The sequence below is a fragment of the Triturus cristatus genome, chromosome 7, assembly GCF_964204655.1.
Source record: "Triturus cristatus chromosome 7, aTriCri1.1, whole genome shotgun sequence".
NCBI lineage: Eukaryota > Metazoa > Chordata > Amphibia > Caudata > Salamandridae > Triturus > Triturus cristatus.
Window position 1 is genome coordinate 646,225,801 of NC_140590.1, and position 12,071 is coordinate 646,237,871.

A 12,071-nucleotide genomic window follows, 5' to 3' on the forward strand; every position below is an offset into this window, starting at 1 on the left:
CCGCCTCCCCCTACGGACTTAGATCCACCTCTCACGCACACTAGGATTAATGAGATAGGTAGCTCCAATTCTCAGCGCAGGGATAAGCCCACCCTTACCGCAATTAATCTAAGCCATGGCCAACACGTAGATGGTGAACTAAGGAAGGAATTAGTAATCCCTAACAGAGTAACATCCCCAAACGAGAAGGGGGAGAATCACCTCTCAGTTAGAGTAAGCGATTCACGTAGCCATCAAGTTAATTTGCCCCCCGAGGCGGTACCATATGTGGTGGTGTTAACAGAAGTTCCACCTCTGGATAAGGGCAGAAATGAGGGTTATTATAACCTAAAAAATAAAATCGTGTACTGGCTTAGGACAAATAGACCCCTTCCCCCTAACATCAATGGAGAGATACTGCATGTTCGGAGACTTCCTTGGTTGGGCCGTAGAATCAAAGATTTAGAAGGGGATGTAATCATTATTAACTTTAGAGACCCCAATGCAGTCAAATACATCTTAGACTACCCCTTGGGCTCCACACGGGGATTTATAAATCCCCGTGTATTATCATATTTTTACCCAAGATCAATAGTCTCTAATAATGTACATCCCAGGGCTCCAAGAAAAACAGTGGCCCCTCTTCATCCATTCGTAGCACCATCTGCTTCCCTTGTTCCACATTATAACACGCATGCACTTAGCCATGTGGCATATGAAAATGCAGCAGAATGGACTATGGTTCCATCTAGGAATCATAGAACGGGACCTCGGAGGGTGAACTACACGCTACCATTTACTCCCCTCGAAGTTGTCAATAGATTTGGCGCCTTATCAGGAGTTGATGACTGTGATTGACTCAGTATCTCTTCTGGTTATGGACATAGCACACAAGGGGACCAGGATGAGGGTACGGATTTGATTTTCAAACGGTCGACCTGCTCCCTACACCACTCTATTTCTGTCAGGCAATCTATGTCCTCACTGGCGGGTCGCTTAGGGCCCCTGGAAGATGCTCTGGTGGCCATAGATGAAATAGCTACCGAATCTTTCCGTTCCGCAAATATGGGGAACGGGGTGGAGGTGGGGGGTGGCAGCTTCCCACGAAAGCCCAAAGTTCTACAGGGGTCCTCACGCAACGTACAAAGCGCACGGGAGGTCTGTGCTCCCCTAAGGTTAGAAGAAACTACCCCGCATGAGGCTTCTATGCCTGTAACTAGAACTATGAGGGCTTTAGAGATTATGTCATGGAATGTGGCTGGGCTTCCCAACAAGTTAGGTAATACTGACTGGGAAACCTTTATTAAAGAACATGATATATGCATGTTCCAAGAGACATGGTCTAGAGAAAATCTTAGCCACCCCGGTTTTGCTATTTTTGATATTCCAGCTAGATGGGGTGGGAAGGGTCACCCGTCTGGTGGCCTATCAATATGGATTGCTTCTCATTTAGGTTGCACCGCCGAGGTGGTAGAAACTAACTCTCTGGATATCCTATGTGTCGTCTTGCGTTGGCCCAATGGGGCGGGTCTGAGACTGGTAAATATATACTCTAGACCGGTTGGAGTTGCAGCAACCTCAAGGACACTGGAGGATCTAGGGCTTTTTCTTGACTCCCTCACTGGCACAGACATACTCTTGGTCGGAGGGGATTTCAATATTCAGTTTGAACCACTCCCGACGTATTTAGATGGGATCACCAGTGAGGAGGATGATCTCTGGGGAATCGAAAGAATTACAGGTCCGCCAGTCAGGGTAGCCTCACCTCTCTTATTGCAAGTTCTAACATTAACAGTGGCAAACTCACTCAGAGCATGCAATGGTAGGTTTAAGGGGGATAACCCGCCCCAGCCAACTTTTAACAGACCAAGGCAGGAGTCGAGGATCGATTACATACTGATCAAACTCCAAGATTGGAAATTGGCATTAGACTTTAAAATTGCCCAAAGGGCTGATAGTGATCACAACCCTCTAATCCTTTCCTTAGCTGCGGATGGTCTTCTTAGGCCAGATTCTCGGGGACATGGTTTACCTGCCCTTAGCCTCACTCTGTCTAGCAACAGACGAAGACTAAGGTGGGATAGACTTTTAGAGAAACCGAACCGTATAAGGGCTATATATGAGCAAGTGGCTGAAACTTTGGAAAGAATGGAGAGCCTTCTCCCTCAATTGCCCTCGTCGGATGGCTGTTCTTCCCTTGAGGATATCCATCAGGCTCACTGTGTCAATCTAGCTGAGGTATTGAATCCTGTGGTCCGGGGCAGGATACCGAGGAGCAAAAGAGCCTCTTGGTTCAATGCCAGCTGCAGGGTAGCAAAGAAAGATCTCCTCAAAGCACTTAAAAATAAGGAAACATCCTTTGTGATCAGGGAAAAGAGGGTGGCCTATAAGTCCAGTCTGGAAGCCGCGAAAATAGACTGGGACTGGGAGAACTGGTCAGAAATAACATCTGCTCTCAAAGTTAGAGATTCCAAAAAATTCTGGCACATAGTCAGACATGGTTCTGCTGAGCCTGTAAAGGCAATAGAAGGTAATGTTACAGCTGAAGTCTGGGAAAAACATTTCTCGTCCCTCTATAGCAGTGTTGGGCTAGACCAAATGGGAATACCGCCTGAGAGCCTAGTGAACCCCATTGATAGTTGCACGGTGTTGGAAGACTTTAAGCTGGAGGAAGTGGAAAGGGCAATCACTTGCCTTTCTTTAGGAAAAGCGCCAGGTTTAGATAAGATTCCAGGCGACCTCCTAAGGCACGAAGTCAGAATTTGGGCACTGTACTTTCTGATACTGTTTAATGCAATTATTCATGGGATGGCACTTCCCCCAACTTGGCTGGGGGCGGAGATTGTGCCCATTTTTAAAAGGGGCTCACCTTTGCTCCCCGCCAATTATAGACCGATCAGTCTGATAGACGTTCCACAGAAACTCTTTGCGAGGCTTCTGTTGGATCGACTTTTGGACTGGATCGAGGAGAGGGATGTCCTGAGCCCTCTTCAGGCTGGGTTTCGCCAGAAGATCTCTACCGTGGACCAGGTCTTTAGGCTGTCCCTTATACATTGGAAAACAATACAGCTGGAGGGTGGCAGCCTCTATACTGTATTTGTTGATCTAAGGGCTGCGTTCGACCTTGTTCCCCGTGGTAAGCTTTGGGAAGTCCTGGCGAAAGCTGGGATGCCAGCTGATATCCTGAACATGATCATCCGCCTCCATACAAACACTTATGCCCGTGTGAGGTGCGGTGCGCAGGGCGCACTCTCAAACAAGTTCCCGGTTGAGAGAGGGGTAAGACAGGGGTGCGTACTTGCACCGACCCTGTTCTGCCTCTTTGTTAACGGGGTCATTGACCACCTTAATGGGGTCCCCAATTCGGATGTCCCGAAGTTGGCGGGAAGGAGGGTCCCAGCAATTATGTTTGCTGACGATACCCTCCTTCTCTCCAAGTCACCTATGGGAATCCAGCGTATTCTGGATGGTTTTGGGGACTTCTGTAGAGAGCATGGATTGGAAATTAACACCACAAAGACCAAATTTATGGCCTTCAATCCGCCACCCAGGTTTCACCGTATTCCTCGCATTGGGGAAAATGTACTAGACCGAGTGAGCACGTTTGAATATCTTGGTGTCACACTCAATGAGGAATTGGGGTGGGGTCAACATCAGGAGAAAACAAGGCTGAAGCTGGCGCAACATATCGGAGGAATACTAGCATTGGTGGGGAAGAATAGGTCAACCCTTAAACCCATAGGCCCTCCTCTTCATATTTATAGAGTCCAAGCAAGAGGAGTAGTTACCTATGGGAGTGAACTATGGGGTCATAAAATCCTGGATAGTCTGACAAAGGAGGAGAATAGATTCCTTAGGTGCCTAGCAGCCCTTCCTCCGAGTACACCGCTAGTGCCCCTACGACTTGACTTAGGCATTAGACCATTGGAGGAAGAGTTGGCACTTCGTCCTGTGATCTACTGGCGCAGATTATGGACAGTGCCTGAATTGATTCACTATAGACAGGGTCTCCAGGAAGTTCTCAGCTTCCCAAACTCGGGGAATATTCCTTGGCTTAAATTCATAAGGAATAGTTTGATGAGCCTAGGATTAGATGCACTATGGAATGATCCTGGAAATGTGTGTCCCAAATTTTCTAAAAAGGCTCTAACCAAGGTGTATCATGATTCTAAGGCTCCTTTACTTCGACCCTCCAAATCTTTAGGGTCCCTAACAAACCAATTCCTTCTTATGAAGAGCACATACACTTTCGAATCGGCCTTGGATAATGTTTACCCCGTAATAATTAGGAAGCTCTACCTACAGTGGAGGCACGGGTCTTTGCCAATCCGCGCTTTCACTAGCTCCTGGTCCCTGTCGACATCCAGTATTTGCCCGGCATGCAGAGCAAGTGAGGAGACTGAGCTGCATTTTATATTTTTTTGCACAGGCTATACTGAGCTCCGCAGAAAGTGGATCATTCCGATTTGTAGGAACATGGGCTTTGTAAGGTGTCACCAAGCCTTTAGAATTCTCAAGAGCGAAACGGCGGCACACATTGTCTTTGCAGTGGCAAAATTCTTGGGGGCTTTCTGGCACAAACGGAAAAAATACCTAAAAATGTCAACCTGATTTATGTATGTAATTAGTATGTATTGGCTGGCTGGATGCATTATTTTTAAAGATTTTATCCATTGTTGTCAATGTTTTATACTGTTTTTATGTGCTTTTATGGATTATTCCGAAATAAAGTTTTCTTGAACTTGATTGAATATGTGATATATATCATGGCTTCCACATTCTTTTGCCATCCAGTTACTGTAATTATTTAGCTCTGTGCCTATCTGATACAAACTTATCACCTGCAGATGAAATGGCTCCTGTGAAAATAGTGCATTGCTGTGGTAGCGGGGCAGGGCGGTTTAATGTTATGTTACGCTGATTTGTATAGCACACTAACCACTGGGATACAGGCGCCTAATGAGCCCTGACCTTCTGAAACAGTAATAATCCAACCACGAGGCAGAATACACTCGACGAGAACAGAATTCTTTATGAAACCACAGTTACTTTATGTGTATTAATAGTTTTGTGGCGTGCCAACATTTCGCAAGGTGACATCAGTCTCTAGTTGAAAAAAACACAACCCTTTCAGGAGCAAAGAAGGCACAGCTAGAAAAAAACACATTCATCCAAAATAACCCCGTAGAATAATTGTGGATTTCAAGCTGTAATTAAAAAGGTACAGCTCATTCCGGTCCACATAATGAATTTTGCTAAAAGTATTTTCTAAATTAAGGCGTTTAACATTTGGGAAGGAATCCCGCCAGTCCCGCTTGAAATTAAAATATTTATGCAAGAAATGAGAATACAAATAACTGTAGCAAACATAATTTGTAACAGATTTAAATAATTTCATTTTAATACCTGAATCTGAGCGTTGGGGCAGCAAGGATCCCCACACCTCTGCTACTGTCGTAAGACCCTCGACGACCCCTTACAGCCCCTGAAGGAGTGTGCTATTGTTACAGCCATGCGGACTTCACTGGAGCACCCATGCTCGCCATCATCCTCTCAGGTCAAGTCAAGCTGTGATTTTACTTACTGACATAGGAACTATACATCCATCTCACCTTTGCAAATCGTATCTGAGATCATGTTAAAGGATGCGACGATACAAAAAAGGCCATTAGCAAAGGACAGGTGTTCGCCAGGGCGTGAAGTAATGGGGGATGCTCTGGGGGACGTTTAGGAGTGAGCAGTGCCTAATTTCTTAAAAGTGCAGGGCCTGAAGTTTTTCCTCGTGGCAGCGCCACTGCTACTGCAAAAATGCCATGGTTGCTGAGTGCCTAAAGCCTCACGACTCTTTCTTCCAGAGCCCTATACTTCCTATCCCTGTACCACATTCTTGTAGGGTCTTTATTTCATCCATGCTTTCTCCATTTGTCACTCACTGTTTACACACATTTATCTTCCTCCTACCTTTTCTGTTTTCATTTCTCCTGCCCTGAGTTGAAGGATGATGAGGAAAATTAGACCCCATTCCACCCCAAAAAACATGAGTGCTGGTGCCCACTGCCGACACAAATCAAGCGCTGCGAGCGCGACTGTGCTCCAGATTATGCGGCACTTATCGTGGGTATCAGACAAGGGTGGCGCGGCTGGAAGTTGGCCAACTTTGTAGGACATGATAGTTCAACAGCCGACATGTCCAGTACAGTGGGTCTTTCTAAATCAGTTATGAACCACAGAAAACAGAGGGTGGAACTTGGTCCATGAATTCTCAAATGTATTGCTACGCCTTGCTGAGTGCTAGCTTCCTCATCACAACCGGTCAGGACTTGAAATAAATTCACAGGCCAAAAACTGTCGAGCATGTGTAAATTTAACAGTAAGTGCACAGATATTTTCCAAAATTTCAAATTGTAGGTAAAATGATCAGAAGAATTTGCAGAAGCTTTTCATGAGCACAAGCAAAGTCCTGTTCATGGCAACAGTGGCGAATGCTTTGTACTCTGAAACATCCCTTCGCTGTTTGGAAGCATCTAAGCTCAGTCTCAGAGGAGACGACGACAGGGAAGTAAGCGGGTTGTGCAGACCTGCACTAGGTGTGTTTGCACCTCCTTGGGAGTCTTCCTCTCATTGCTCCGTCACATAATCTGCTAGGTAAGGTTAGTGATGGAGACTTTCCCTTTGAGCATCCATGACTACAGCAGACAAGGCTTTGACGTTTCCAGGTAAACAAGGATATATCAGGGGCCTTTACTTTAGGAGTTAATCATGAGTGTCTCCTTTGGGACCCACTCCCAAATCCAGTCTGAGACTAAGTGGCTCTGCCACTTAACCAATGTTTGTTTACCTATTCTGTTTTCAAGATCTACAGTGAAACAATGAATTGCTCCCAAGGCACCCTAAGATGCAAAGGGTGTGCGAGGACACACTTTAGAGCACCGCCCTCTCATGGTTTTTTTATAAACGTCTAACCTCAGGCTCGTATCAGAAAACATAAAAAGCTTCTTGATAGCCCACGGTGCCGGCGTCCTAGTCATGCTAAGAATTAAATACACTAAACCATCGATTTTAATTGGGTGACCCACAGGAACTGCTAATATATAAGAACAATTGGTTCTGTATGGAAGTGTCAAATTTCTTTTAAATCATCTATACCCTGCTAAACTAGGAAATACCAATAAACTGAGTGTGACATATATCTTGACTAACACAAGAAAATACTTGATACTGACACAAAAATGAACATACAAGTCAGATATATAAAATGTTCATATATCGTAGAGAAACACAAATGTTACATATAAAAAAACAGGACTTTTATGTGATATGAATAACAAATGAGTGCCATATTGTTGTGGATAGATATCCAACTTGGATAATTTTTCTAAGTATGTGGTAGGAGAGGTGCAGTGTCTTTTTATGTTCACATGCATGATAACTAGTGGTGTGTATACTCTGCATCCCTATGATACAGGTCCCCAGCGAGGACCCAACTTATCTCTGGATACACATGATCAATCATCACCTTCTATGATACCTCGATGAGGATTGGATTGTTTTTCTGAGTATCTTGATCAGGTGAGGCTTCATTGTACATATACCCACTTTTTTCAACAGTTTAGTTTGCTGCTTCAATGACCCACATTATCCTTCATCACACACGCTCTATTCTCTCTCTAGTCCTGAGGAAGATCTGTTGTGATGTTTTTGTTAACACACTAGGTGGACAGGGTCGAAACGTTGATTAGAAGAGTAGGTGTTCTGTACAATTATCTCACATTTCAATCAACAAGAAATTAGGAAATATGTTTGTTTGAGTATATTCAAGAATTGTAAACAGACGCCCAATTGAATATCTCTATTTTCTGTATACTGTCATGAGGCTTGTGTTGTTATGAGTGAAGCACACTTTTTGTATGGCACTAATTTATGGTATTCATGCCACATAACAGTCCTGTCTTTTTTGATACGTAACATTTGTGCTTCCCTACGATATTTGAAAAAATATATATATTAGACTAAGTAGATTCATTTTTGGGTCAGTATGAAGTAGTTTGTGTTTGTCAAGATATATGTGTCACTCCATTCATTGGTATTTCGTAGTTTACAAGGATATAGATGATAAAAAAGAAATGTTACACTTCCCTACAGAGCCAATTATTCTTATACACAGGTGTAACACTAAGCAGAGCTGATGCTGTGGACACCACAACAGCTATTTTATCTCAATATAGTACTGGCTAACGCGGACAATTACGATGTTGTAGTGAAATGAATAGCAAGCTTTACTATTCCCCCTGCCAGCAACACTTCCTTGATCCGCCACAAGAGAATGAAGAGCGGAGCCAGCTCTGCCAGGATAGAGACCTGTGACTGTGGGTTTGACACAGATCTCAGAAGGGCGCGCTTAACCCACTCAGCATTCTTAAGGGCTCTTAGCCAATCCTTCTGCAGTGTGCTCCAGGCAAGCTCACTTACTCATCGAGAGGGCAAAACACTCACTCACGAAAGGGTCGGTGGCATGGCCTTCCGTGCGATGGACTTACAAGAATGCCAGGCGTCGGCAGCGAGTGCGCTGAACACACAGGCGACAACTGCGCCTCGTATGCAATCGTTTCGTTGACTACAAAGGGCACGCGCCACACACATACAGGCACAACTCGCCCTCAAAACCAACATGGTTTACACATGCACCAACACACATTACGTACAGGATAAAATAAACATATGGGGTCGGGTCTCTGGAAAAAGAATGCCCTCCGACCACATACATAACTCTCAAAACCCCCTCAATTGGAAGGTTAGCCCCTCAAGACACCCGCATGTTGACATAAAAGGAGGCCCTTCGAAATACTCAAGCAGACCCAGTGCATTTTAATAGTGAGTGGACGCTGAGAAACATTTGAGTGAGGTCGAGGATAAATCCAACTTTGACAGACGAAGATGACCTGCGCACAAAAAGTGACCGCAAGGCCTGCAAAAGAGGGCTGCTCGGTTGCTATATCGTTCCATGTCAACTAAGCACCCTGTGTCTACACTGGTTCGTTTAACACATCAGTGTATTCTGGTGAGATCTGGCGCCTCCTTTCAACCAAAAGACTCGATAAGGATTTGCACATAGAAAGCCCAGGGCTGGACAGGTCTTGTTCCGCAGATGGCGAGGCAATGCCGCGTGAAGCAACTGTAGCGGTCACAGATAGAAACAATTTGAAGTCGGCCTAAACAATGACGTGCGTTCACAGACGGGGGCACATCGGGGGCACAGAGGTCGAGCCTTAAATTAAGAATGGGGAGGTGTATTTGGAATATGGTCGCTGGAGGTTGCTACAAGAGGAGTAGGAAATGGGTTACACACACACTGATGGGATGAGTGTGAGAAGTACGGGTATTACTGTATGATAGTTGTGAAGTGCTCGGTACTCGTACCTACTCAAGCAAAGGAGAAAGGCTGCGCAGACTCGCACACTTAGTAGTCGACCTCGGGAAGAGAGCGATCTGAGATTGAGCGCTATACTCCCAAAGGTCAGCGTTCAATATCAGTAGCAGAGATTTAAGTAAGACTGGGCTTGGGCGACCACAAACCTCCAGGTCATTACAGACACTGTTTCAAGTCCAGGAGTTGTGTGTGACATCCTTATGCATTCTGGGTGTTGTTGTCTTGTGTTTCTTCCACTGAACACATCATACTAACACACCTGAAATAAACGGTTGTACGTAAATAAGTCCTGGTCAGCAATCAGTGTCTGTAATGACCTGAAAGGAGGTGATCGCCCTAGTCAGGGCAGGTGCCTCAAAAAGGTTGGCTGCACTCACAAGGAGGAGGCCTGGTGTCAGGGGTTTGGGGAAGTTATCAGGAGCAGGAAGTGGAATGCAAATTCATGTTTGGCTGGTCTCGAGGACAGGCATGCCAGCACACTCAGAGAGTGGTGTGTGGCCTAAGCAGAATGTGCAAATCTTACAAGAATGTTACATTGCAGCAGAGACTTGTATTCACATTTCCGAGAGGGTGTCGGGGCCAGGCGGTAGCACGCACTCACACAGATGAGCCTGTGACAGTGTCTTGTCATATGAAGTCTATGAAGTCTGTGCAGTAGGTGTAGATAGAACTCAAACTCGAAACAGGGACACGAGGCATGGAGAGGGCAGGAGCTTATCCCTAAGGCCACAAACCAGGGCTTCTCCAAACAGAGGACTGGCCTCAACAGGTGCTGCAGCTCAGCACTCTCACCGAGGGAGCATGGACCCTGTGTACGAGCAGTGATCACCATATCAAGTCAGTAGCTAGCAAAGAAGCAAAGGGCGGTCACGCTGGTAGTCATGGGGTGTGGTTTGAGGGAGGGGAGGGTTCCACACACGCGGGTCGAGGTCCCTGTAGCAGAGGGCAGTCCTGGACACATGAAGTTAGCCAGCGTAGTGGGGACAGAAGACGGGCTGCCCACGCGCACTCGGCGCTCGGTTTCAGGGTGCGGGTGAGCTGCACACCCACACACTTCCAGAGAGCAGAGGGGCTGGGGCTCCTGCAGCAGGGGCAGACTCTCACTCAGTCTATGCAGTGATTGCAAGAGGTGGGCTGCATTCAGGGGCGGGTCTCTGGAGGAGGTGGGATATACAAACACTCGCAGGCAGGCAGCACAGGGGGCGGGGTCCCTGCAGCGGGGCAGACTCTTACCATATGAAGTCAGTGCAGTGGCTGCAGAAGGTGGGCTGCTTGAAGAAGCGCGCTATGAAGCGGTGGTCCTTCACCTCGTGCACGTTCTTCTGCCGCAGGGCCCCTTTACGGGCGAAGCGGTTGGCCACGTCCTCGGAGGGAAGCGAATCGTTGGACTGGAAGAGGTCTGCCATGTCGGCTCCCACCTGTAGAGCTGCGGTTGCAGAACTGGGCTGCGGCAGGCTGGGGTGTGCTAGGCGCCAGGCGGAGTGAGCACGCAACCGCCGCTTTCCTCTCGCCGGCCGAGGCTCCACTGACAGCTCCCGGGCTCCGGGCTTCCTCCTTCCCTACTCGTGACGTCACGGAGGGCTGTCAGACCGGGAGAGGCGAGGTCGCCGCGCCCCCCGCTGGACGAAGCTGGGAACTGCAGGCCAAGCGCGTGAAACTAGGCGCAACAAGCCAACCACCTGCGGATTCCGCGCTAGGCTCTGTAGCCGTCAACAATCCAGCCATCTGCAGCGTCACTGTAGCGCACACTGCAACCCTTTCAGCAAAACTGCAACTGCCCACACGTCTGCGCTGTGCCACACTGCAAAGCTGGAGACCGTATCAAACCTCTTGGCAATCCTAACTTTATCTGTAGCAGTGCACACTTATCTCCCGGGCCGTCAACAACCCACCTTTAGATTGCCTGGCAGTTTAGAACATACCGCTGCCGTCACAACGAGTCCGTCATCGACCAACTCAACACAGCTCAAAAGCTTCATTCTGTCTACACCATTTAGTGCAGCACTCCCAACAAACGAAACCACTCATCTGCAGATGGTTTTTAAATGTAGTTATTATGCAGCGCCTCGTAGTCTTCACGAGGTACAAAGGTACATTCGCGGATGTTTGCTTGTCTTGTTACACTGGGGGAAGTGCTTAGAAGTGTTGACTTCCAGTGTGGTTTGTTTAGGAAGTATTTTCTTGTGCTTTTGACGGTCCCTCGAGGTTCTAAACGTGTAATTGAGGTGTGAGGGATCTTAAACATGCATGGTGCATTCATTTTTGTTAAGCATCTTATTGTTGGCATGTACATAATACAATACAAAGATGTATATTTTGAGCAGAGGTTATATGACATACGGTGCAATAGGTTTTAACACAACCATGACATTGCAAAGGTTCCCCAGGTCACATATATATTAAAAACCTACAACATGGCGTGAATGAACAATGAGCTGTAGAATGGTGAAAATAGCCCCAGTTTCGTGGTAAGGCCCATATCTGCCCACCAGCAAACAGTTATACCTCATATTGCCCGGTTACTCACCGGTAATATTCATTACTCCGAGTCCTGGTCTTCCCGTCCCATTCCTTACCAGTGAGCAGCTAGTCTGCTCCCCAGAACCCTATACCTAGCAGAACGTTTTTAGCACCCCCTCACCCCAATATGGCCACCAATCAGGCG

General features: G+C 46.7%; 1 protein-coding gene across 3 annotated transcripts in view; it reads right to left on the bottom strand.

Annotated features, from left to right (window-relative positions):
* Nucleotides 1-10,981, bottom strand: part of PRKCA (protein kinase C alpha) — a 1,238,880-nt gene extending 1,227,899 nt beyond the window's left edge. The window contains exon 1 of one of the 3 annotated variants that reach the window (XR_014966571.1): nucleotides 10,640-10,965. Coding sequence is in view for 2 of the 3 variants with exons in the window: in XM_085617273.1 (XP_085473399.1) it covers nucleotides 10,640-10,812 (173 nt within the window). In the remaining variant the exon portion in view is untranslated. Of the gene's footprint in view, nucleotides 1-10,639 lie in introns of all 3 variants that reach the window. The other 2 variants (XM_085617273.1, XM_085617272.1) reach the window with 2 other exon arrangements.
* Between the last annotated feature and the right edge of the window lie 1,090 nt (nucleotides 10,982-12,071).